General features: G+C 53.2%; 1 protein-coding gene across 3 annotated transcripts; it reads left to right on the top strand.

Annotated features, from left to right (window-relative positions):
* Nucleotides 1–4,432: 4,432 nt before the first annotated feature.
* Nucleotides 4,433–14,575, top strand: ABHD6 (abhydrolase domain containing 6, acylglycerol lipase). Of its 3 annotated transcripts, none has more exons than XM_085235793.1 (10): nt 4,433–4,580; nt 6,875–6,938; nt 8,441–8,583; nt 10,209–10,368; nt 10,579–10,692; nt 10,897–11,029; nt 11,366–11,523; nt 12,148–12,202; nt 12,505–12,605; nt 13,331–14,575. In XM_085235793.1, the coding sequence occupies exons 3-10, from the start codon at nt 8,465–8,467 to the stop codon at nt 13,505–13,507; spliced, it is 1,017 nt and encodes a 338-aa protein (XP_085091919.1). In that variant the 5' UTR covers nt 4,433–4,580; nt 6,875–6,938; nt 8,441–8,464; the 3' UTR covers nt 13,508–14,575. The 3 variants fall into 3 exon arrangements, with proteins under 3 accessions (XP_085091919.1, XP_010716819.1, XP_010716820.1); XM_010718517.4 differs by lacking the exon at nt 4,433–4,580 and adding an exon at nt 4,688–4,844; XM_010718518.4 differs by lacking the exon at nt 4,433–4,580 and adding an exon at nt 4,970–6,732.
* Nucleotides 14,576–26,856: the final 12,281 nt, after the last annotated feature.

Here is a 26,856-nt window from a genome sequence, read left to right on the forward strand (position 1 = left end):
CCTCCTTTCAGACAGTTGTAGAGAGTGATAAGGTCTCTCCTGAACCTCCTCTTCTCCAGACTGAACAACCCCAGATCCCTCAGCTACTCCCCATGAGACTTGTGCTCCAGACCCCTCAACAGCTTCATTACCCTTCTCCAGACATACTCCAGGGCCTCCATGTCTTTCTCATAGCGAGGTGCTCAAAACTGAACACAGCACCAGAGGTGCAGCTTCACCAGAACTGAGCATTGGGATGATTGCCTCCTGCTCCCTCTGGCTGCACTATTGCTGATGCTACCTGGGCACACTGCTGGCTCACGTTCAGCCGAGCTGACCAACAACACTTCCAAGTCTTTTTCCTCCACGCAGCTTTCCTGGCCCAAACCTGTAGCACTGCGTGGAGTTGTTGTGACCAGAATGCAGGACCCGACACTTGGTCTTGTTGAATGTCATCCCATTGGCTTCAGCCCAGTAACTCAACATGTTTAGGGCCTCTGTAGGGCCTTCCTACTCCCAGGCAGATTGTCAGTTCTCCCCATCTTGGTGTCATCTGCAAACTTATTCAATCCCCTCATCCAGATCATCAATAAAGATAACAAACAGGACAGGCCCCAGTACCCATCTGTGGGGAACACCTCTTGTGACCCACCACCAGCTGGGTTTAACTCCATTCACCACCACTCTCTAGGCCTGGCTCTTTACCCAACAAAGAGCGTATCCATCCAAGCTGTAGGCTCAGCTTCCCTGGGACAATACTGTGGGAGACAGAGTCAAAGGCTTTGTTGAAGCAGACCATGCCAACAGCCTTTCCCTCATCCACCAGGTGGGTCGCCTGGTCATAGCAGGAGATGGGGCTGGTCAAGCAGGATCTGCCTTTCGTGAACCCAAGATGCTGGGCCTGATCCCTGGTAATCCCTCTCACTGCTGCATGGCTGCCACATGGAGCACCACTGAAAATGGTGGCTGCTGCACAGGCTGTGGGGCAGGCTGAGGCAGGGCAGCATGACCACATGCCTACTGCCGGTCAGGGTGGTACCGGGCACACACAAGGACCTTTGGGTTCCTGGCAGACTTGGACAGCCATCTGACAGTGTTTATTTGTCCTATCTTGGAGTTTCAGGTTAATAAATAACAAAGCACTCAGGCTGCTGAAGTTTGAAACCAGGCTACAAATATGACCAAACATGGCCATTTGGCAAGGGAGGCTCCAACAGCAGTTGTCCTCACATCACCCTGAGGTTATCTAGAGTTAGTTGGAGGTAAAAAGGCAATATGCAGGTCAAAGGGTACATGTTTGGAATCAGTAGAGTCTTGTCAATGCAAAGCACATGTTTGCAGCCCTGCCTTGAGCAAGGCCACGTAGCTGAGGTGCAAAACTTGGGGTGCTCATCTCTCACATGTGAGATTAAGAGGTTATCCGAGACATCCAGCATGGCTTCACCAAGGACAGATCGTGCATGACCCATCTGGTGGCCTTCTGTGATGGAGTGACAGCACTGGTGGACTGATGGGCAACTGATGGCATCTACCCGGACTTTGCAAAGCCTTTGACATAGTCCCACATTACATCCTTATCTCTAAATTGGAGAGAGATGGATTTGAAGACTGGACTATTTGGTGGATAAAGAACTGTTTGGATGATTGCAGCCAGAGAGTTGTCGTCAGTGGCTTTGTGTCCAGGTGGAGTCCAGTCACAAGTGGTGCCCCCAGGGAGGGGTCTGTCGTGGGACCAGAGCTCTTTATCTTCTCTATTAATGATGTAGACAATGGGATCGAGTGCACCCTCAGCAAGTTTGCTGATGTCACCAAGCTGACTGGTGCAGAGCGGACAAAACAGAAGGGAGGGATGTCATCCAGAAGGACCTGGACACTCTTGAAAAGTAGGCACATGAGAATCTAAGTAGGTTTAACAAGGCAAAGTCCAAAGTGTTATACCTGAGTAGAGGTAATCCCAGATATGAATACAGACTGTGAGAACTCCTTGAGAGCAGCCATGTGAATGACTTGGGGGTTCCGGTGGACAAAAAGCTGGACATGAGCCAGCAGTGTGCTCTTGCAGCCCAGAAAGCACAGTCCTCTAAGCAGCAGCAGGGCAATGGAGGGGACTGCCCCCTCTACTCTGCCCTCGTGAAGCCCCACCTAAAGTACATTGTCTCCTCCAACCTAAGCCATTCTATGATTCTATGAAATGAAAGGAAGCCCACGGCACACACTGATTACACCAGGCTTCAGGACTACAGGTCCATAAAGGCATTCCAGCCCTCAAATAACCAAGCTTTTGTGACAATTAGTGCACAGCAATTGTTAGCACTGAAGGATATAATTACAACATGCATAATGTATGCGAGGGCTTTGAGCAGAGTTAAAAAAATATTATTCAAAGCTGCTAATACGCAATGGGAATTCTTGCTGGGTAACATTTCAGAAGCAAGGAGCTTTTGTGGCTGCGCTCCCAGGTTGTGCAATGGGAGGTGCACAGGGGCAGCTGCCTGGGGCTGCGTTGGGAGCTGCCGTGGGGCTGACCAGGGACCGTATCCCTGCCCTGCAGGTGGCTGCTGGCCGTGTGCCATAGGGCAAGGTGCTCCTCGCAGCTGGCCTGAATGTGCCAGGGGCATCTGCTGCCCCAGGGCTGCTCATGGCATTGCACCAGGAGTGGGAACAGATGGAGTTGTGTCACCCCAGCACGGTGATTCACGGTGGCAGAGTGGCGTGCTGCCACTTGTGGGTGCAAATCATCTCGTTTTGCTCTCTGCATGACCAAGTGGTGGGAAATAGCGTGCAAGATTTTGGTCTGGTGAAGGAACGCCGCCCTCCAGCTTGGGGAAGCCAAAGCCTTGGTTTTCCTGGCCTGGGTATAGCAGAGTTTCCACATTCCTATGGGAAACAAGGCAGTTTGTGACGGTCTTTCTGCCCCCTTTCTGAGGACTAAGGCTGCATCCCCATGCTGTCCCCAGCCCCAAGTGGTGGCTCATGGGGGGCGAAGATCTCCCCTTTCCCATTGCGACCGAAGCAGGCACTCAGTGACCTCTTTCCCTGGGCCCTGGCCATGCACTGATGTTAGGACTGCAGAGCAGATTAGCACAGGATGCGGAAGCTCCTCAGTTATCTCACACCATGGTTCAACACAAATCCACTCTGCTCTGGCTTCCCTCCTCTAAGTGTGGTGGTTCATCACAGCTGCTCACAGGGTGTTCCTGCTGGGTGATCTGTACTGATGCCTGTTGCATTGCTCACATCTGCACATCATGTCCCACAGGATATGTCCTGGGCTGCTCCCAGCCCTGTGGAGAAATGAGGCCACAAGCAGCGCTTAGAAAAGTGTGGAATGCCTCACGTTCTGCTTAGGGCACCTTAGCCACAGCTCTTTGCTCAGTCTAACTTTGCCGGGAATCCCTTTAGATGAAAGCCCTATGAAAGCTACCCAAAGCCCTATCGTCAGCCCTATTAGCAAACACAGGTTTGGTTTCTGACACTTACTGAGCTGGTGGCACAGCTGGGTTATGTCTACTTAACTCACCTGTGCCTGGTCTTGTGAATATCTTCTGGCAGCTCATGTTATCAAACACTTGCGGTTATTGCCAGAAACTCTGACCTGTAAAGCCCTTTGCACAGCACTTCTTGCAGCTCTCACAGCTAGCCAGGCCAAAGGGACATGCTTTATCATAGCACAGATATGGGGAGGATTCATTGCAATTTGCTTGCATTTATTCAGGAGATTACATTATTTCTAATTTAACTACATTTTCTCCTGGTGCAAGAGGGCTGTGCAATCTGTTTCAGGTGCAACACTCCCCTCTTTACCTCTGATGTAACCCCATTTGTACCCATCCTTGTACATTTCTAATGCAGCCATACCACATCCTCTCTTAAGCCTTGTTGCATCATCTTCCTTTCACTGCTGCATCCCTTGTATCCCAGTTATATTTTTTCTCTATGCTCCCTTACGTCCCCAGTGCACCCCATTGTATCCTACCTGCTGCAGCCCCACCCCATGCACCCACCTTGCAGCCCCTTTGCAGCCTGTTTTAACCCCACCACCTTCTTGTTGCATCCCCCTTGCACACTCCCATTGGTAAACTCCTTGTACCTCCATGGAAGCCCCACTATGTCCCCAGCTTTCTCCCCTGTTGTATCCCCACTGCAGCCCTATTGCATGCCCCCTTCACACCCCCACTGCAGCTCCGTTGCATCCTCCTTTCGTACTCCCATTGCATCCCTCCCTTGTACTCCTTCTGCAGCCCTATTACACCTCAGGTGAAGTCCCATTACACCCCCCTGTCACGTCCCTCCTTACAATCTCACTGAAGCCCCACTACATCTCCTGTTTCACCCCCCCACCGTCCAACCCCATTCCATCCACTCTAAGCCCCTTCCAGCCCCCTTACACCCCACTCCCCCTCCTCCTTGCACCCCCTTTTCAACCTCCTCCCACCTCCCATTTCACCCCCACTGCAGCTCCCTTCGCACCGCCCCTTCCATCACCGCCCGTGCGCTCCGCTGCGCCCCCGCGGATCCTTCCCGGTACCGGCGCGGGGAGGCGGGCGCAGCGGAGCCGCCGCGATTCTCTCTGCGCTGCCATCGCCGCCCGGGCCGGCCCGGTAAGCGACGGGGGCGAGGAGCTGCGGGGGGCAGTGCTGGGGCCGAGGGGCACCGCGGGGGGGAGAGGGGGGGTTACCCGGATACGGGGAGGGAGGAGGAGATTGAAAGGCCTTAGCGGAACGCAAGGAGTAATTTGTAAAGATACGCTTGAAAACTGTCGTTAATTTTCCTTCCAATTTAAAAAATAAAATCAGGGCACAAAGAGGAGGAGAGCGGTGATGCTGCTGTGCTATCCGAAGGATGCCGTCATTTTGCCGGAGCAGGTTTTGGGGAGGGATATATGGATGAGCGGAGGGGTGGGGGTGGCCTCAGCACCCCGACGCCATCCTCTGGAGGGGGCTGAGGCCGGGTGCACTCGTGACATCTGCATTGGGTGGGGGTGGCGTGGCGGTGGGGTCTGGCTCGTGGCCCCGGGCCGCGCCGTGCAGCTGCAAGTGGGTCAGAGATGGGTGTTTTGTGAACCGGCGCTGTAGAAATAATGATCTCATTTCTGCCGTCTATAAATAAATGAAGGTGAAAGGGCACATTTCCTACTTCCAGCCCTTCGGAGACTGGATTAAGACTGGCTGACGGACAGAGATTGTCCAAATACGAATAGATCTTAAATTATTACTTCGCTGCGACTGGTATCTAAAAGGTCACGCTGTGAAACATACCTCTGAGGAATCGTAATGTTAGTTATGTCATTGATGACAGTCAATAGTGTTTTTCTGGCTGTTGGGGATGCAGGGGGAGGCGATTGTGAGGGAGATGTTTATTTGCACGGTGCCGGTTTTCCTTACACCATTAGCACTATGAGCTGGGGCTCCTGGGGGCTCTGTTTGTGCTGCTGAAGCCCACTGGAGCCCCCTGGTTTTGCTGTGCGATCTTAAAATCGCTTTCATGCAACAATTAGAGTATGCTTGGAAGTGTTTCTTTGCATTTGGATGTTTGGAGATGTACAATCTGTTGGGCTGCTGGGGAGAAACAGGGAGCCCTGGGTGCAGGGAGCGGTGTGCAGGAGGCAGCCCTGCCTGCCCAGCACAGACCCATAACCTTTCTACTTGAGTTTTGACACACCTGATGAGCAGAACAGCATGCACTGGGGATCTCTTGGCCTGAAAATGCTCCCTGGCCCTGCACACAGCTGCAGGCAGCACCTTTTCCCAGTTGGTGCATCACAAGGGCTCTGTGGCCATCGACCCCCCTGCACCTCCTGCAGCCCTGCCAGTGCTCATCCCGTTGCAGGGGCTCGCCCCGTGCCTGCTGCAGCATCCTCAGAAGCTGCTCTATGAGAGGCATTGCTCAGTGCAAAGCCTCACCGTCTCCCTGGGAAACGATGTGAGCTGCTTTCACATCCGTGGGCTCGGATTTTGTTTTTGAGCTAAATGCAGGTTTCTGATCCCACACACTGTGTGTGCTGCTGCTCCTGCTGCATCTTGCATGAGATTTGGAAAAAAAATCACCATGTATACTTGGGCTGCATTGCTTGGTCTTCTCCAGCCTCCCTGGGGTGCCCCAATGAGCTTAGAAGAGAACAAATATTAATGAGGATTCCAACCTGGCTATCAGCCACTTGTCCCTTTGGCTGGTGGCCCTGGGGACTGTCATTGACATATTGTCCTTGCAGCACCCTGCAGCCCCCTCCCGTCTCCTGGCCTCTCTGGCACATGTCAGTGCCTGCTTGGGGTGCCTGGACCCCAGCTCTGGGCTGTCTCCCAGCCCTGTCCCAGCAGCCATGGGACGCAGAGGCCAAACCGGTGTTCCTGGTTCAGCATCCCATGCTCTGCCAGCTACACAGCCTTATTGCTGTCATCATCACAAGGCATTTATCGGACTTGCCTAATGGGTGCTTGTGAGTTAATTGATGAGGGCAGGAGCCTTGCTTTGCACGGTTTGCAACAACTCTTGCAGCCTCGTGCTGAGTAATAGGTGCCAGTCACAATGCTCCTGGCTGTTCCCGTTTACTTTCACTGTTCAGCCTGAGCTGTTCCTCCAGCAGGCAGCCAAGGGCTCCCAGGCTGCCTACCCTCCATGATATTGGGGTGCCTGGGACCACGCTTGCTTTTCCCATTATCTGCATCTGTAGTGCACACTTTGATCCCACTTGGAACGAGAGCCCTGCAGGCACCACGTTGCACAAAGTTCTGCGTTTACACAAGCAGGGGAAAGGTTAGTCAGAAGACACCAATGATGAGTTTGGAAGGGAAGCTGGTGCCTTCAATATCCCCAACTGGCTGCTTCCCTTGCTGCAGATCAGCAAGGAGAAGAAAAGCAGCAGAGTAATCCTAACCTTGTTTTTCTCTTTCAACAGTGAGCCACAGCACCCACAGCAAGCAGAACCTGTGCCAATAGGAGGAGGAGAGGATCGCTAGAGAGTAAGCCAGGCTTTGAATGCCTCTCTCCTTTTTGCTTTGCTTTCCAGGAGCAGTGAAGGCAGAGGAGCTGAGGCAGTGACCCTGGGGGCAGTAGCCCCATCCCACTGCATCCCTGTGCTGTCCTTGCTGCTCACTTGTATGCTCTCTGTGCTTCATCTTTCCCCTGTCTTAGCAGCACAGCTGAAGGCAACACGTGCTGGCAGGTGGATTGGGCTGTGCAGCAGGGCTGCAAGGTGTTCCTGCTGCTCCAAGGACTTGTTTATAGGCAGGGAGTACAGGGAGCAAAGATCTTCCTGCAAAATAACAATGAAGTGAATAACTGTGTCATTCGGGCTTGAGGAAGTAGATGATGTTGGCTTTGCTAAGGAGGGATCTGGTGCAAACATCTTCTGCATTCCTTGAATTACAGTTACTCCTTTTTTTCACTGGGGAAGGTGGGAAGCTGGATTTTGCTGTGGACTTCTTGTGAACTTTTCATCTTGGTCACATACAGCGTGTGTTTGTAATGGGATTCAGTATTGCAGCATCAGTGAGGGAGAGGGTATCGCCGCGGTGCTTTGGTTCCTGTTTCACAGCACAGCGCGCCAGCCCGGCTGCTAAAGGAAGCAGAAATACATCTGCATGTGCTGACACAGGGAAATTTGGGGCAGGAGGAGACATGGGTGAGAGGACACCAGGCACTGGAGGTGTTTTTTCTTATAACCAAATGTGACAAGGAGCTAGTGCTGAGGAAACGGGAGTGACATAGGTGAGCATGGTGAGCAGCAGGAATTAAAGGCTGTGTGTGGCAGGGTTTAATCCCTTAGTGAGAAAAATAGATCCTTGCTGCTGGCAGTTGGGAGAGCAGAGTGAAGGGCTGTGGGCACCTGTCCTGGTGTGATACCTGGTGATACCGATGGAGGTTGTTGAGCTGGGCTGGATCCTGAGAAGGGCAGCAAGCACAAAATGGCTCCTGGGCATTTGGAGTATGGGGATGTTTTGGTGCCATATCAGGAACAGGGATGAATATGTCTCGGATAAGGGCTGGTGGCCAAAGAGCACCCTGCCAGGTTCCTTCCATCCCTTCCCAAGACCACTAATAGGCTCTGCTCCCTTGATTAGTCAGTGCCTGTGCAGAGCAGTAATGAGTCTGGAGCCGGGCTCAGGCTGTGGATTCTAGGTCAGCAGCTGTGTGCTGGGGATTTGGGAACAGGCCTGCATGTGAGCTGCAGGGCCATGAGCATCCCATGGGTGGGCATCGCACCAGCTGGGCTGGCTGGGAGCTGCCTGCATCACTGTGCTTTGGTCTGTGCCCACCTGGAGCTTATTGCCCTTAAGGATCTGCACCGTAGGAAGGATAACATTGTAATAAATAGTCATACTGAGCTTTGAACTTTATTGCCCTCCTGACCGCTGTCCTTTGCCTCACACTCTGCCATTTTCCTCTTCTCCTAGCTGCCAAGATTTCATTTAGCTTGGTCTAGTTTCTGGTGTTTAACCCCTGATCCCTCAATGCACCCCAGGTAGGGCCAGGCCGGAGGAGCAGCATGGACCTCGATGTGCTCAACATGTTCGTCATCGCTGGCGGCACCCTGGCCATCCCCATCCTGGCCTTTGTGGCCTCCTTCCTGCTGTGGCCCTCTGCGCTCATCCGCATCTACTACTGGTGAGTGCTCCTCTCTGAAAATAGGGCTCCGCTTCCAGGGCAGGGGCTGTCCTTGTGCTGGCAGTTACAGGAAGGACTCTCCCCATTCTCCTCCTCTTTTGTGGGTGCAAGGGTGGTTTTCCTTAGCCACGTGCATCCTGTCCTTCCTGATAGCAGCAGGCCGGCGCTATGTCCTTCATCCCCATTTGTCTCTGGAAATCAGCAATAAGCATGCTTTCATTTCTGGGCTTGTAGCAGAGAAAAGCTGGAATCGTGCTCGTGCAGGGAGCTGGGCAGCATCTCAGCATCTCACTGGCCTCCCACACGGCTGCTATCACGTGCTGGTGGCAGATGGTGGCTCCCACAGCCTGGCTCAGGGGTGTTCCCCATCAAAGTGACCTCTTGTAAGTGAAGGATGTTATCCTGCCCTGCCGCTCAGCCACACAGCGTGATTAAGTCTGTCCTTCTGATGGAACATTTAATAGCAATCCTCTAATCAAAGCATCTGGGATCTGGTGGGAGGGTCGAGGTAATGCAAACCTCAGCAAGCCAACCCAACAGCAACTCCCCGCTGCGTATCACGGGGCAAAGAATCACCTCGTGGTGTAGGGGGGAGACAGAGAAGAGCCCTCAGCAGTGTCCTTCAGGGCTGTGAATTATGGGCTGAGTGAGAGCAGAAAGGTGGTGGCGCATCCCCGGACACCCCTCCCTTCTCCCATCGCTCATTTCCCTCCTCATCATCACTGAGATGCCACAGCACAGGGACCTGGAGGACCAATCATGCTTCTCTGATAGTGTTCACAGGGGCTGAGGGGCACTTGGGGCCAGCCCAGCAGGGTCAGCCGCTGCTGCCCACGGGTTAAGCGGTTTAACTGTGGCTGCTGAGCCTGTTAACACCTTGTGGGAGATCAGTTCAGCTTTGCACAGATTATTTTGTCTTCTACTGAATTGATCCATCAGGATCAGTTGCTAAAAATGTTATCAACTTGCCCATCAGTAGTTTACACCGGTGCCTTTGAGGCGAGCACTCTTAAGACACTTATTCAGGGAGAAATTCGCCTCTCCTTGTAGGACCCACACATGGCCATGATATCACTTAAGTCCCACTAACTCCCTCAAAAAAGGGATTATGGTAAAAGAGGATTGCACTATGCATAAGCTTTGAGTGGGCAGAGAGCTAGGACAGCCCAGCACAGTGTTGGTGACCTTGATTCTGTGTCTCAAGTAAATTCTGACATTGTGTATGTTGGTATTTGGAAGCACCTTGGCTGCTAGGAGGAGCCCAGCAGTTGTTTTGACTTTTGACTGCAGGGGAAATGCAGACAAACCGTACCTATTCCATGGCCTTTGACTGCACGTACACAGCATCTGTCCAAAGTGTCACAGATAATCTCTGCCCAGGTCCCCTCTGGCTGGTAGTTTTACTGCAGCTGCAGGCCTGCTCTGGTGGGAGCTGTCTGCTTCCTGAGGAATAGCCCAGTTTTCTGTGGGGTCAGGTTGGTATCTTCTGGGCAGGGGACGGTCACCAACAGACTGCTGGTGTGTATATCTGAACACATTTTCAAAGGCCGTTGAGGTGGCATATGGGAAAAGGGTCCCACTGTGCCCTGATCTTGCTCCTGGAGTTATTTTCTCCTTGTTTCTAGGTACTGGCGTCGAGCCCTGGGCATGCAGGTCAAATACGTAAACTATGACGACAGCTATCAGTTTTGTTATTCCTATAGAGGAAGACCTGGGTACCGGCCATCTATCCTGATGCTGCATGGCTTCTCAGGCCACAAAGACATGTGGCTGTCCATAGTCAAGGTGAGACTTCAGTTTTCCTGTTGCTGCTTAGTGAGTCAATAGTCTGGGGTTCAAGGGTGGTGTGGGGGCACATGGGCTATGATGATCGTTATAACGATATATGCTAGGAATACCCTCTGCTCTGTGGCTGTTATTCGTTGAATCCTTTTCATCCATATGAGTGCAAATCTGCCTTCCCATTGGTATGATCACCCCATTTTGTTTTGGCAGTTCCTCCCCAAGAACCTGCACTTGGTGTGCGTTGACTTGCCTGGGCATGAGGGCACAACCCGCTCAGCCTTGGATGATTACTCCATTATGGGACAAGCAAAGAGGATCCACCAGGTAAAGTTTCTTGGTGCTTCGCTGCCACTCCTGCTGCACAAGGGATGTAAGGGATGCTGCTACCCACGTGGCCCCACTCCCTCCCACAGTCCTGCCCAGGCTGCCGGGTCAGTCCACTGGCCTCATGGTTTTGGGGTGAATTTTCTAAGGACACCACGCCTTTGCTTCCTCTGCCCTAACAATGCTCCTTCTGCTCCTGTGCAGTTTGTGGAGTGCATCAAGCTGAACAAGAGGCCCTTCCACCTCGTCGGCACCTCCATGGGTGGGAACGTTGCCGGGGTTTATGCCGCGCAGTACCCAGAGGATGTGTGCAGCCTGTCTCTGATTTGTCCTGCAGGTGAGTGACATGGGGCAGGCAGAACATGGAGGAGAGTGAGCAGGAGCTGCTGCAAGAACCCAGAGTGGTGCTGGTGCCAAAGTGTCCTCGAACATCACATAGTGCAAAATTTGTTGAAACAATTCATATATATAGTCTGAAATTCTCTGGCAAGGCACAGAGCTCACAGGAGGAATTAACAGCCCTGCCCTGATCGCTGTTCTCCAGAGCTTTGCAGTTTGCCCAGCTAGAGCTAAAGCCTCGGGCAGACGGCTACAGGAGCCCATGCAGGACAGGAGGCTTCTCCTGGGGGCTCTGCTGCGTTGCACTGTGCTCACCCCTTCTTCTTTGCCCCAGGGTTGCCGAGCTTCACCGATAGCAAGTTTGTCAAGATGCTCCGGGAGCTGAAGGAGTCCGAGCGCACCGACAGGATCCCACTGATTCCCTCCACACCCGAGGAGATGGCCGACATGCTGAAACTCTGTTCCTATGTTCGATTCAAGGTGCCACAGCAGGTGAGGAACCAGGAGCGAGATTTTGGGGCGGCATACCGGATCTGCCCGCTGACAGCTTCCCTGTGGGCTTCCCTGCTGCCCTCTGCCAGTGCCGGCTGGAATAACCCTGCGTGAGGCACAAGATTTCCAGCAGCAGGACGTGAAATAAAAGTGTTTTTCAATAAATATGGCTGTCAGGAAGCACTAAATAAATAAAGAAGGCTATTGTCTGGCCTGGAGGGGAACTGTTTGTTGCTTTTTTAGCAGAAGCCATGGAAATGTTAATCACGGCATTGTGAGGTGAGAGGAACTTGGCAAGGAGCTCGCTATTTAGCCAGGTTTTCCTTAGGAAGTCTGGGATGAGTAGATTGGAGAATAAGAAAAAAATGTGAAGTCATGCCAAGACCAATTTTTTTGGCAAAAGAACAAAAGAAGGAAGAAAAGCAGAGTCATGGCTGAAACAGCCTGCCAGCCATCGGAGAAAAATGCAGTTTAGCATTACAAAAGGCTGAAATAGTTTCTGGTGAAATGCTTGTTACCCAAGTGCTGATGTGACAGCCAGACATGTAGTGGGCCAGCTGGTGGTGGGGCAGGCACACTGCTGGCCCCATACGAGGTGCAGGATGTCCCTTTTCTCCCCTGCAGATCCTTCAGGGCCTGGTGGACGTCCGCATCCCACACAACGATTTCTACCGAAAATGTAAGTGTGTCCTGCATCCCTGGGCTGCCCCCTGTACTTCATGCTGAGAGCCCAAAGGGCAATGGGGTGGGTGGATTTAGGGATGCATAGGCAATGGGGCTGCTGCTTTGTCCTCATACCCCTAGCTGGTTCAGTGCATACTGACGTCTATGAGGAGGTGGGGTTGAAAAATGCCTCTGTTGCAGTTTGGTGGAGGTGCTGAATGCCACCACCGCCCCTGCCTGTGAGCTGGTTCTCCATGTCATGGGGTTGCACACAAAGCATCCTTCTCCATAAGCTTACTCTCCCCCTGTTCATCCCAGTGTTTTTAGAAATTGTGGATGAGAAGTCCCGGCACTCTCTCCATGAGAACATGAACAAGATCAAAGCACCGACGCAGGTCATCTGGGGAAAGCAGGACCAGGTATGTGACTGCCTCTTGGCTTCAGGTTTTTGGGTGCTGCTAGGTCTGACATAATCTGGGAAGAGGAATAAGAGGAATAAATTGCCAGTAGAGTTGTGCTGGCAACCAGGGAAAGATGTGCTCTTCTGGGTGCAGGTGGCAAGGAGAAAGCATCACTGCATGTGGTTGCAAGAGGAGGAACAGGGAGATCTGGAGGGTGGGGAAGGGGCAAAGTGCAGGCATAGGCTAGCACCCAATGAGAGGGGACTGGGGAGATAGGCCTCAGCCCTTCCCCACCAGCATTGCAAGGCCATGTCTGCATCCCTGCTCAGCATCTGTTTTGATGCTCAGCATCAGCGTTTGTTGGGTTGACAAAAGCAACGTGCCATGTGGTGCACTGCTGCGCAGTCTGTTTCTGTTTGAGGCACCAAAGGAGCCCTTTTGGCAAGCATGGTGGGCAGTGTCCTGTGCTGTTGGATTAACAGTGGCCAAGCACTGGAACAGGGAAGTGGTGGAGTCACTGTCACTGGAGGTGTTCAAGAAACATGCAGATGTGGCTCTGAGGGACAAGGTTTAGTGGGCATGGTGGTGATGGTTGGTGGTTGGACTAGATGGTCTTAGAGGCCTTTTCCAACCTTAATGAGTATGTGATCTCGACTGAGCCTGCAAAGGCATCTCCAGTGGGGTTTCTGCCATGGCCAGTAAAGCCCAGTGCTATGGCAGTGACTTTTCTCCCCAACGTCCAGGTCCTGGATGTTTCTGGTGCTGACATCTTAGCAAGTGCCATCCCGGACTGCCACGTGTCCATCCTGGAGAACTGTGGCCACTCGGTGGTGGTGGAGCGGCCACGCAAGACAGCAAATCTCATCCTGGAGTTCCTGGCAATGCTGCACAGCACAGGCAACAGCAAGAAGCAGGCGTGATGGGGCTGGAGCCGTGCCGAGGCCGCGTCTCAGAGCTGTAACACATCGAAGCATTGATGAGTTCTCAGGGATTTGTACAAACCATGGTGAACGTGCCAAAGTCCCTGAGGCAGGCAGAGTCACTGACACACCGACCTAGAGCACTGCTGACACAGCGACCTAGGACCTCTGAGCAGCCCACATAGATGCAGGAACAGGACCTGAACCTTTTCTACTCCTAAGTTACAGTAGAAATGAGCAGAAACCACAACCCGCTAGCCACGCAGTGTGTTGAAGCTCCCAATGCAGCCCACGTTGCCCACATTACTGGCACACAGTTGTGAATGACATCCCCTGGACTCTGACAAACGCAGGGGACAGGAGGTGTCCCGGAGCAGGACTCGCCGTGTTCCCAGCCCTGCCCGCCGCGTTGCATGCTGCCGTGCTGTGCGAACCCCGCGCTCTGGGCACGGCGCTCCTTTCCTTGCTCAGATGATGAGAGAGATCACGTGGAAGTCACACGGCTGTGTGTGTGAATGCCTTCACACTTCGGCTGTGCAGATTTCAGATCCCTGAGCAGCTCCTGTGCATGTGTGATGCCTTAACAGCCTGTGAGCAGCCCATGGGGCAGGGCGAGCGTGGGGCGAGCGCATCTCGGCTCTTCGATGTCCCCTCGTGCTGCAGAATGCTCCGATGTACATAACACATTTCTTAATGAATTCCGTGAATTCTGCGAATGGTGACGGTGCTGAAAATGTGTGGAAGAGGGGAACCGGCCGGTGCGTGACGGCCATCGTGCCCAGGTACCTGTACATATATTTGGAACTCCCCAGTGGTTTCTCTGCTCTTTTTGAGAGAAGAAACATTTGTTCTTTTGGAAAATGAGCAATTTCCTGTTAATCGCTTGTTATGGTTTCTACTAAAGGAGTTGATTTAAAAAAACATAATTAAAAAAAAAAATCACTGATAGTTTTATGTGGTAAAAGCCAGAAAAGAAATGTTTGGGTATCTGTATGGTTTCTCATATGCCACAGATTGCTGTCTGCAGAGGATTTCTATGGCAATTAAAATCTAGGAATTTAAAGAGCACTCCATGTGGTGATTTCTTTCCTTTGGGACAGACAGGGCTGTGTAGAATGGCAGTGCTGGGGCTCTCTTCTTTCCTCTCGCGTTTCTATGAGTTCCAGGTTTTGCCATGAGGATCACTTGGTAATACTGAGAGATCATGACGAGCAGGAAGGTTCCACGCTTACCTCCTCTAAGATAAAAGGTGAAATTGCTGTTTTTTTCCTTTTTAAAAGGAGGTAGCCCTAAACAGTCAAAAAGCACAATAAAATCTTGGGGCCCATTCAACTTGAGCTGAGTCTTTGCACTTGAAAACGAAAACATGGTAAAAGTATGCAATGGGCACCTCCTGGCTGCAGCTGGACATCGCTGCAGGAGCAGGGGCAGCTCCTGCCTGGTGACAGTACCCCCCAGTCCCTTGCCCAGGGGCTGGCAGCAGCTGAGAGCACTGACGGGCACAAGAGCACCTGGAAGTGGGCACTGACACCTCGCCCCTCATTCCCTGCTGGGAGCCAGCAAAGCCCCACGCTGCTGCGTGCCAAGGGCTGCCCCTGAGAACCAGGTCCCTCACCCCAAGGTAAGGCTGTGGCCCTGGGCAGTGGGGCTCCCATCTGGGATCTGGTTCAGCCATGGGAAATGTTGTGCTGCTGTGGGGCTGAGCAGTGCAGGGTATCACGTGGAAGCTGCCCCACAGTCCTTCTCCCACTGTCTGAACCTTCCCCTGACTCCTGGCATTTTGCAACCCTCCTGGCAGCAGAACATGTTTACCTTGGGGAAGCCAAGTCGGGAGCACTCTGGGACATAAGATTCTCTGACATGTTCCTGTTGCCTGTGTGGGACGGGACACCCACAGAGCGGCACAGTGCCCCTCCAGCCCTTCGTGTGCTGCTGCAACCAGCGTGGGGAAGGCAAGGAAGATGTGTGGGGTCAGCGTTTCATTGGGCTTCATTGTTTTGGGGTTTCTTTTTTGCACAGCAGACAGTTGTGAGAATGCACTCCTAAGGTGGGGGCACTGCACTGAGCTGCTTCCTAGAAGTGCTCAGTTTGCCCTGCAGACTAGGACCTATGCAGCCTTGATGTGCTGCTCTATCGGTTTTTTTCTTTCTTTCCTTTTTGTGATGTGATTCAGGGAACAGCTGTGTGGGCGCTCTGGGTGTGCTGCCACGTTGTCTGTAGCACTGCTGGGCTTTGTGTTCATCCCTGTGCACCCTGTGCTGCTCCCACCAGGACAGCATTTGCTTCTCATCAGTCCTCCTCCGCTAACGCAGAATTAAAACTAAAGCTCAATAAGGTCAATGACGTGTTTTTGCCAGGTACTCTTATTCCTTGTCAACCTCAGGAAGTAACAAAAGTATCACAGCAATGAGGACCTGGGAATCTCAGGCTCTGCTGGGTGTACTCAGTGGGTGATGCATGGGACTGGAACAAACCTGCCTGCTGCTGTGCAGATGCTTGTCCGCACCTGAAAGCAGAACTGTGTCTTCATTGTTCCAGAGTTACCCACTCCCTTCTGTTCCCCCCGGGAAAAGAAGCTCCCTCCTGCAGCTCTGCACGGAGCTCTGATGGAGCTGGGACACGTCGGGCATCCCCTGCGTGTCTCTTCCATCCCAGCAAGATCCCAGCGTCCACCTCGTGAGCTGCATTAAACCGGAGGTCCCCCAGCTTTGTAGCGGTGATGCCATTTTTTGCACGATAAAGACCCCACTGGAGAAACGCCGCTCCTCCTGCTCTCCCCTTGCCATGCCGCAGAAGGACACGGGGTTGGCACAGCGCAGCCCGCGGCTCCGTGCCTCGGTCGCCGCCACTGCAGCACTTGTGGCGAAGTGGCACCAGGTGGCAGCAAGCGACCGCCGAGAGGAGAGCGGTGGCCGCTGTCCTCCCCCCGCAGCAGAGGGCCGAACCCCCGCGCCGTCACCCAGGAGCTGGCAGATCTCGGGTCAAACTCTCTCCTACTCGACACGTCCCGACGTGGAGGTTTAAAAACAGTTCGGCTCGGATGGGGGTTAAATCATTAACTTGTTCTGCTGAGACCAGAAGCCCCTCGGTGCTCCTGGGGCACCTGTGCACGACGGATGCCGCTGTGCCGAGGGGCAGAAGGCTGAAGGCAGGGCACTGGAGTGGCACACAGCACCGGCAGCGCCGCACGCACAGCCCGAGCTGGAGCGCCGGGAGCTGCGCGCAGCGATGCGATCCGCAGCCTCTTCCTGTTGTGCAACCGCTGCCGGCGGCCCACTGAATGTTTGGGAGATTTGTCAGGGCTGCTGTGCTTCCAGATAATGTTTATTTGCTTGTTTCAGGTCTGGCTTTCACAAGCAATGGATTTAAATAGCACGGGCGGAGGCAGGGCACGAAGCTTGCTCCCCGAGCCCCCGCAGCGCCCTCCACACGCACTGTGCCCCGCGCACAGCCCCGCACTCCTGCTGGCGCCAGGCTGGGCTTGGCACCGACGTTATTTCCATTTTCACTGCTCAACCTTCACGCAATCCTGCCTTTATGTAATAGTTCAGCGTGGGTAGGAGGCTGCTTGGCCAGCCCTGCCCACGTGGGGTCCCGTGGCTTTGTGCAGACCACCAGACACTGTGTGGCACCCTCTGTGCTCCCACACCTGCCCCTTCCCTACCTTCCCCAGCTCCATTTTGGCTCTGTCCCCTCCTGGAGCATCCCCCGGTGCAGCTCAGGCTGGGAGCAGGGTGTGCCAGCAGAGCTGGGGTCTGTGATGCAGCAGTGATCACAGAGTGTGAGTACCAGCACCAAGCGCTGATGGCACCAGTGCCAGGGTACTCTAGCCATGTGTTGTACTTCGGTTTTGTTGCCACTGGGGTTTTGCAGCTTTGTGATACAGGGCACCTCAAGCCCAAGCACCCAGGGCAGAAACTTTTGTGTGACTCCTTTTTCCCTGAAATAAGAAGCACAGAGTCTGCTTGATATGTGCTGCCATAAATCAAAAGTTGAATGGCCACCAGGACTCTGCAGGGAGGTGTCCAGGTGTCCCAGCCAGTGCGGACAGAACGTGGCACCAGTGGGGAAGGGATGTGTCATGGCTGCGTGGCCAGAGCACCCTGTGTGCCAGCCAGGACTGCTGTTCTTCATGGGCACCACTTCTAGGCCTCAGGAGCAATGGGATTTTTACAGCTCCTCTTGGGGAACGAGGGCTTATCTGAGATTTAATCACACCAGGTCATTGCCCTGTAGCCATGACTGTGGTCACAGTGTGTCCCCCATTGCTGCCAGCTCTGTGTCTCTGGGCTCTCCACCGCTCCCATCCTTCCTGAAAACAATGTGCTTGCATAATGTGCTTGAAGGTTAATTACCGTTGGAGCGTCTTTCCTGATGGTTCCTGCCAATGTGCTTGAGGAGAGGATCATAGAATCATAGAGCTGGTGGGCAAGCCGTGCCAGCGCAGCCTTCAGCTGAGACCAAATCTTGGCCACAAAGGACAGCTGGGGTTCCCAAAGCAGTGCAGCTGTCGTAGGCTGGACTGGCTGGCAATGCTTTTTTGGCAGCATTGCCCAGCAGTTCCTTCTGGGGAGATCTATCCTTAGCTGCCTGCCTCTTTACCTGGCCCTGGCCATGTGGGCTGACATTTCCCAAAGTTGCAGAGGTCCAACAAAGGGAAAGCAGCAGAACATGTTGGCATCATTCTCCCCCGAGAGCATGGATTTGGGATCTGTAGAAGGGACCAGGCTCATCCTGCAGCACGGTGCCAGCCCAGGGTGTCCCAGCACCTAGCTGTGCTCCGCAGGAGGGACAGAGCATGCCTGAGCCAGCAAAGCCTGCTCCTAAAAATAACTTTCTTATCTTCCACTCCATCCAAATCAACATCAGTTCAGGCTATAAATAGCTTTGTGTGCTGAGCAGGTTTGATGCCAGGAAGGGGCTGCAGGGGTGGAATGTGGGGGAGGCGGAGATGTAATGGCTCTTCTGGGTGTCCTCCAGTGGACAGCCACCCCAAACCTCATTGAGCTGGGGGCTCTCTGGGGTGGGAAGGATGCTCTCCCTGGTTTCATCTCCTTGCAAAACAGCTACCAAAAAAAGTCTGGGTAAATAATGCCCCGTGTGCCCTTGCTGAGTCAGGGCCTTGTGCAAGTCACCACCTGAATCCCCCACACTGTTTGGGCTGCAGAACCCTGCATGGATCTGACATGACCCGGTGTCATCCTGCCCGTGGTCTGGCCTCATGCTGCTGTGCTGTGGCAAGCTGCATGCATAGTGACTGTCCCTGGTTCATCGCTTCCCTGAGTCCCAGCCCTAGCTTGAGCGGTGAGCAAGGGTGGGCAGTAGGCTCAGGAAATGGGAATGTGATCCAGCGCCAGTTCCCCACAGGTTAAATGGGAATTACTGTACCTGCTAATCCCTTGGCTCAGCTGCCGGGAACAGCCCAGCTGGGATAAATCCTGGATTTCACAACCCTGTGTACGTACTGGAAACAGGCTGTGTGTCCCTGCTGTGCCCACACCTCCTGCCCCAGTGCTGGATGAGCCCACAGCTCCGCATGGCTGTGGTGGCATGGCTCCCACTGATCCAGGCTGCTTCTTATGGGAATACGCCAGCACAGGGCTGTTTGAGGGCTCGGGGACATGTGTGGCCCTAGCGGAGGTGCCAGCAGGGCTGGCAGCCCAGGGTGTCCCGGTGTCCTGTGCTGGGCCCCAGCCAGAGCCCTTGGGTTTGCTCCTCTGGGCACTAAAATTAGTGACAACATCAAAGCGGGGGGTGAGGGGAGAAGAGAGGGAGAGTCTTTGTTTACTTTAATCAAAAATAATTTGTGGCAACACATCTTCTTCCAAAGCAAACAGAGCAGGAGCCTGCCCGTGCTAATTTGGGAAGCTGGAAGGGAGTGAAATGAAAGCGCAGACCTAGGACAAGGAAATGAGCAGTCTGCAGGGCGAAAATAGAGCAGCAGAGCTGGGCAGCCTGGCTTTCTCACCTGGGGGGAATACAGGCTGATAGCATCTCCAATGATACAATCTGATTCTTCCCCCTGCGGGGATGTCTTTAATTGGAAAGTTAGGCTGAGGAGAGACATCCCACCACACCAAGTGGTTGCAGCAGCCCTGACTCAGGGTGATGCGGCATTCCCCACCCAATCATGGGGCAAAATTAATGCCCGTGGCCCTGAAGCACTGCAGGGGCTGGGCTGCTGACTGCAGGCTCCTGGATTATTTTTACCTCTATTTTATTTGCCATTTTTTCTGATGTTTCTGGTCCTGAGCAAGGACTTTGGGCCACTTCTCTTATGTTAATTTCCACTGGCATGTTATAATCTATTTATCAGGTAATAGGCACCATGGGTGAAGTTTGGGTTTCAGCAAGAAGTCAAGACCAGGTCAGGCTCTCAGCTCATCCCCAGCCTGGCTGCTCCCCACTGCTGGAGCTCTGGGGTGGTGGCAGGTGCGTTTTGCTGGAGCTGCTTGGGGTTGCAGATGCATAGCCAGTGCTGCGGGGCTCGTGGCCAGGGGGAGGACCCCAGCAAGAGGGTTCTGGGGGCCTTGGGCACCCAACTACTGCATTATTTCTTTGATGTCCTTATAATTTATTTTTGCAGCCAAGTTGTTTTCATGATAAAATGGAAATGTTTCCCACGGGCAGCTTTGAAATGAAAAGCTGGGTGAGGAGGCTAAATTTATCCCCCTCACTGGTATTGGAGCTGCTGGGTCTGTGCTCACTGGGGGGATGTGGTGCACAGCCCCTGGGGACCCCCACTGTCCCTGAGGCCTTTCTGTGCTGGAGCACGGGGGCTGGTTGCAGTGCAGAGCTCAGAGCTGAGCTCAGCTGTGCCTCACAAGGGGTAGAGGTGTCCCCTTCTCCCTCCATCTGCTGAAAGTGACACTGTTGGGAACACGCAGGTCACCCCTCTGTGTGAAACAACGGTCTCATTAGCAGGAAAGTTCAGTCCTGCCTACCCTATTGACTCATCGCCTTCCCTTTCATCTTGTCTCAGAAGTAGCTCATTATAAGCTCTATAAATAGGTTTTTCTACCGATTACCATTACCCAGCTATCACCATTCCCCTCCCAGGCCTGACGCCAGCAGTCGGCCTCCTGGCAGAGATTCCAATGGCAGTGGGTGGGTGGGTTTATCCGGGACCACCTCCTCTTTGCCTTACTTTGTGTGACTTTGTTGCAGTGTCCCCCCTGATGCCTCTGACTGCATGTCCCTGTATCACCCTTCCTGCTGCTTGCTCATGGCACTAACGCCAGCATCCCCAGCCAGAGTCCCCAGTGCCACCCGGTGCGGTGGCACACTCTTGGTGGCCTTGCAAGGACACCACATTGGGATGGCCACCCTGTATGTGGTCCCAATGGCCGTGCAAGAGGAGTGGGGAGATGAAGGGGTGCTGAGAGGGATACCAGTGCCCTGTTACAGAATGATAAAGGCTGGAAAGTCCACTAAAACTATCTAGTCCAACCATAAACTCATCACCACCATACCACTAGACCCAGTCACTCACTGTGACATCTGCCCTTTTCTTGAACACCTCCAAGGGCAGTGGCTCTACCACCTCCCTGGGCAGCCCCTACCAGTGCCGCACCACTCTTTCCGAGGAGAAATTTTTCCTAATATCTTCAGCACAAGTCTTCAGTGGGTTTGAGCACTGCGTGACCTCAGCAGATTTTCAAGGCCAGGAAGAACAATGATCTCCATTTAGTGTTATCTCCTCTGTCACAAGGACCATTGTGACTCTGGCATTCCTTGGCAGCCATTTGGGTGGCTAATTACCCTTCCTCTTAATTAAGTGAGTAATTGTGCCTTACTGAGTGGTGGAGGCTGCAGGGAAAAGAGGTTGGGTGTGGAGCTGCTTCCACATCCAGCAGCCCTTGTGCATGAACCCATGGATTTGACAGTATTTTGGCATGGCTTAGTGGGCACAGTGGTGACGGGTTGGCGGTTGGACTTGATGATCTTAGTGGTCTTTTCCAACCTTAATGATTCTATCATAATGGCTTCCAAGTCAGGACTGAGATGCTGGAAACTGCTCTGGCAAGGAGGAGCCCATCACTCAGGGACGAGCCACTCACCCCATGACAGCCCCAGCTCCTGCTGAGCAGCACAGAGCTCATCCCCACGCGATGACGGCAGTACTGGATAATGACAGTGATAACCATAACAATAATAATCCTTCCCTATGATTCCCAGCTATCAGCAGAGGAGCTCCGCGTGCTCCACAGTCAGGCAGGAGCTAAACCTCGTGGCTCCCTGCAGTGTGATGCCAACCCGCCTGAGAGGAGGGAACTGGCTGGGAGGGCTTCGCAGGCTTCTTCATTAACCTTGGCCCAGATAGTTGGCTTCAATAATCCCTGCATAGCTTGTCCAGATCAAGGCAGCATTTGCCTCATCTATGAGAGGAGAAAATCATCAGGAATATTTTTTCCAATACCCTCCCCAGTGCCATGGCCCTATTGGGAGGGAGGAGAGGACAGCAGCACTATGCCAGGCAGAGCTGTCACATTCCTCACTTGCTGTGCTTGCAAGTCTGCCCTGCTCCAGATCAGCCTGCAATTTCTTTTATTTTGAGGTCAGCAGCAGCTGCTGGCAGCCTGTCCTCACTCCCTGTTTACTTTTTAAGCAGCTCAATGCAAATACAAAATTAACTGCTTCCTCAGATTGCTTTAACCATTTCATTGCTCCTGCTGGGGAAATGAGGACAAATGAATGTGGTGCTGGTGATCTGCATGCAGCTGTTGGTTTGCAGCAGATGAGGCTTTTGTTCTTCTGCTTAATCCCAGTTTTGGTTAGCAAGCCCAGACTAATCACTGGGCTCACATACAGTCTGCAGTGTAATTCTGCCACCGTTGCACCCCTGGAGAGTAGAGGGGAAAGGGAGAGGGGATCTGTGCAGCTCTGCGGTGATAGCTGCACCTTCTGCCCCAGGGATGTGGGGGCTCTGGCGGGTGTTTCCCTCAGCGGGGACAGCAGCCAGGAGCTGTGGGCAGCCAGCAAGACGTCATCGTTGTGCTGGGAGCACACACTGTTCCCTCTCTGAAAATGACTCGGGAGGAAGGAATTTAACACAGAATTTCCTCCTTATGCAGCTCTGTCCCTCGTTCTGGACACGATCTCCCAGAAGAGGGATTTTGGGATGCAGGAGGATGGGGGTCTGTGCTGGATGCTGCCGGGGCCATGCAGGGATCCCCTTTTTCCTGCTTTCTGCTGAAGAGCTTTCTGCAGCAGCCTGAACACTTGGGCAGTGGGGAGGAGGGCAGTGAGCTTCCCTGGGAAGCGCGATGATGGTGACAGTGCCAGGGAGACCGAGGTCTCACTGCCCCGTGCACAGCAAGCCTCCTCTCAGTGTGCAGCCACGTGGCTGGATGGCACATGAACTGCTCTCACCCAAAAGCATGAGCTTCTGCCAGCTGGAAATCATGAGCTCTTTGCAGGAGCAGATCTGTTATGTGCACCATGGCTGCCATGTTAGGCAATTACAGCAGCAGAAGGGGTGATGGGAATAGGCAGCAACAGCTGTGCTTTCAGTGCCACCTGTTTGTCACAGGGGCTGGAGGCCTTTGCAAATTTCCCCTAAAGAAATAGGTCAGCATTCAATCTCTCTTTGGAAAGAAGAGAAGCACACAGGATTAATTGTTTGGTATCACACGGCCAGACAATGGCAGAGCTGCTGGGAAGCATCCCCAGGGCTGGGGCAGTGGGGATCTTATGGTGTGTCCCTCCAAGCCCAGCTCATGTCTGCAGCCCAGCCACCTCCCTGCCACTGTCACTGCAGGAAAACAGTTTGCTGCAGCTGCTGCCTGGCTGTTCGCAGCCAGCGCCTGTTTCAAAGCTGTGCAATAGGTGGTGATGTAACTCAGCACTAAAAATAGCCCAGGAAGAGTCCCTGGAGCAGCAGGAGGAACTGCAGGGAAGGGCTGTATCAGCAGCATGACGTTCCTTCCCAACTGACGCTGTCAGAGCACTGTCCTCTTGGCATTGCCAGCTCTGCCTGCTCACTGATTCGTGTTGGGCTGATAGATGGCTGCTAGCAGGAGGTGTGGGATGAGGGAGCAAGGGAAAGGAGCAGGAGGAAACCTGCATCCAGGTTCCTCCATGGAAGATCATTGGTAAGAGTGGCAATTGATTTATTGTTTCAAAATCTTGCAAGCATTACATGAGCTGTATGGGGATGAGAAGTTCTCCGCCAGGATGGCTCAGAGGGACATCTGACCTCCTCTCACCCTGGCAAAATGCCTCATGGGATCTGTTGGGACCATCCCTTATCCCACAGAGATGCAAAGGGTCCAGAATCTGAGTGAAACCCAGCTGCACAGAGCAATCACAAAAGTGAGGATGGAAATCAGAGGGTGATGGTGGTGGGAGGCTGAGAGCAGCTGACGGAAGAACTAGCTTGTTTTTGATTGATATTTATATCTGAAGTGGCTTTTCCCTGCCCTAAATAGCCTGCATGGCTGAGCTCTGAGCGGCAGTGCAGACATCCGCACAGCGCTGTGCAGAGAGCGGGGATTTATTCACTGAGAAACATCTGAGGGAGGCTCAGAGAAAAAGCAGAATTGGAAAGCAAAGCTGCAGGAGGGTGTGCAGTGAGGGATAGAGCTGCATGAACAGAGAAGTGAGAGGAGGAAACCAAAATGGACGGTGCTTTCCTGCCCCCCTGTGCTGGGGCTGCAAGCCCACCCGCAAGACTGCCTTGCCATGCAGGAAAATGCAGAAAAGTGGTACTGAAAATAATCCTCTGGCCTGCTCTAACCTTTGGGTTATCTCCATATTGTTATGTTCATGTGTTTTTTTGGTGAGGAATGTTTTTATCTTGCAGTAGCACAGAGGAGTTCTGCTGTGCCAGCAGCTCACAAGGGAAGGGAGAGTCATACTGGAGGTCTGCCGGCACAGCAGACATAACTGATAAAGACAGGGAAAGGAGGGGACAGAGCAGTAGCTGGAGTTTTGTTATCAGGAGCACAAGTTGAGTCTATTGTGGTAGCAATCTGGCAGGAGTCCCTGATCTCCACAGGGGAAAGAGGCAGAGAGTACTTTGCCCACATTGCTGGCTTGGAGGCAGCCTTTGGTGCTGCCTCTTTGCCTGCAACACAGCCAACAAACCAAACCCATAAACCATAAGCTACAGATGTTTTTGTTTGTGGTTCCTGGGTCAGATCAAATCAGTTAATAGAAACTTAGAGGGAAGAAAACATATCCCGTTAATCACAGCCTTCTGCAGGGAAGCACTGCTCCAACACCTGTGACCTCTCTTGTCCTGGCAGCTCTTGAGAAATCCCAGAGCTGAGCTCCCACCCTAGCCAACAGAGCCTGGCTGTGTTATGCCGTGTTTATCCCCATCCCTCAGCCTTCAGCTTGAAATTGCTTGAGGCTGACAGAAGGAGCCTGGCCAGAGCTCTGGCATCTTCTCTGCTGCCCCGCACAGAAAGCCCTCCCATCGCTCTTCACCTTCCAGCTTCCTTCTCACATTATTATTATTTTTGGCCCCATCAGGATTGAGTGTAGAGCCTGGAATCTATTTCCGTGCAAGGCATCTTTAAAGCACGACATTTCCCATCTTCCTTATTAAATTAGGTGCTGGCCTCTTCAGTGGCCTGCCTTGTGTACTGAATCAGGCACAACATCTCATGAAATGTTTTGCAAGTAAATAGTAATGAGAACCATGTGCATTCATTTGAACTAATGTAGGCACCACAAAAATGGCACAGACCGCACCGTGCAGACAGAGCACAGGCCATGTCTGACTGCCCATGAGGACTACACGGTGAGAAGAAAGCTGTCTTCTGTTGGAACTGGGCTGATTCGGTGAGAAGTTACTGCATTATTATTATTTTTTTTTTCTTTTGGCTTACATCTTTTGATTCAGGGTCTCAGTTTTCATATAAATGAAATTTTGCATCCCTCATCACAACAAGGATAATACTGAACTGGAGAACTTTACAGCATTCCTCTGCTCCCTGTAACAGGAACAGCTCCTAGGCAGGGAGAAAAAAACAACAATGTACATGAATTTAATGATCAAGTGTGCTTCTTCCAGGTCATGGACTTGACACAATTCAGCAAAGAGGAGTTTTCTCTGCTGCTTCCTATGTTGTATGAGTTCTGTTCATAAAAGCAAGTGCTTGTTCCTTGAAACTGTCAGCCTGGCACTTTTCAACAGCTCTTTTAAAAGCGTATGTACATGTATACATTCACACAGAGCACACAAGGGAGAGAAAGGAGCCTGGGGAAACAAGACGTTTAGTGCCTGCTTTTAGAGTGCCCACCTGAGCAGGTGCTGAGGGGCTGCGGTGCCAAATCTCCTTCTACTCAGCAAGAGGAGTGCTGCTATTGCAACTCCCAGGGCCTGCAGAGCTCAGCATCTCGGGCTGCACTGCTCAGGGGTGATGCTCTCAGGTTGCGCTATGGGTCACCTGACAGACAGGGGAGCAGTGCTGTACCCATGCCTGCAGGCCCGTGGCAGGGAGGTGACCGCTAGCCACATGTGGTCAAGGGCAGCAGGGCAGTGGAGGGGCAGTGAGAGCTGAGCAGCAGTACGCAGCTGCCAAGCCACGCTCCATGTCAACATCCTCTTGTTACAGGCACGACCCGGCTCGGGAAAGCTGATCACAGGGAGGCAGGAGGAGTCGGAGTGACTTGTAGCCTGGAATCGCTAATTAAGACGGACAGAAAGAAGAGCAAGGTCCAAGAAACCTAACGCTGCTGTAATCCCATGGGAACACCCCGGCACTGGCAGCAGCAGCAGTGCCACGTCCAGCACCAGGAGCCCCGGCCCGGGGTGTTCACAGCAACTACAGATTAAAACCGGCAGCACAGTTGGCAATCTCCTGCCACAGCTGCCAATCCCCTGGTAAGATACACACGTGTTTGCTCACGGCTAGCTTCAATCCAAAGAGACCTGGACTTTACAAGTGCCCTGCAGCAATGCCCCACACCAAGAGCCCTTCAGCTGCACACGCTGCACAGCACAACTGTGCTGCACGGCTGCTGGCTCGCTGACCTTTGTTTAAATGCAGCGTGGAGTAATTTGCGTCTAAAGGATTCGCTCTGTCTCATTAACGTGATTAAAGCGGCGTCACTGAGCTCACTGTCAGCGCCTGCTGCGCGCTAATTTAAACCACAACAGTCGTTATCCAGCCCGAGGCCGCGGGACCGTGCATCCCACACAGACCGGGATGCTGCGGCGGCACCACAAGCATCAGGCCTCAGGCCCCGAGGAGCCACCGCTCGCGAGTGAGGGCCCAGGAACGGGGCGGGCCGGCCGGCAGAGCGGGCCGCGGTGAGCCGAGGCCTCCCGTCCCGCGGCGCCCCGAACCCCGGCTCCCCTAGCAACAGCGCCGCCGGCGGCCGCCCAATCAGCGCGC

The sequence above is a fragment of the Meleagris gallopavo genome, chromosome 14 (genome assembly GCF_905368555.1).
Source record: "Meleagris gallopavo chromosome 14, MGAL_WU_HG_1.1, whole genome shotgun sequence".
In the NCBI taxonomy this organism is placed as follows: Eukaryota; Metazoa; Chordata; class Aves; order Galliformes; family Phasianidae; genus Meleagris; species Meleagris gallopavo.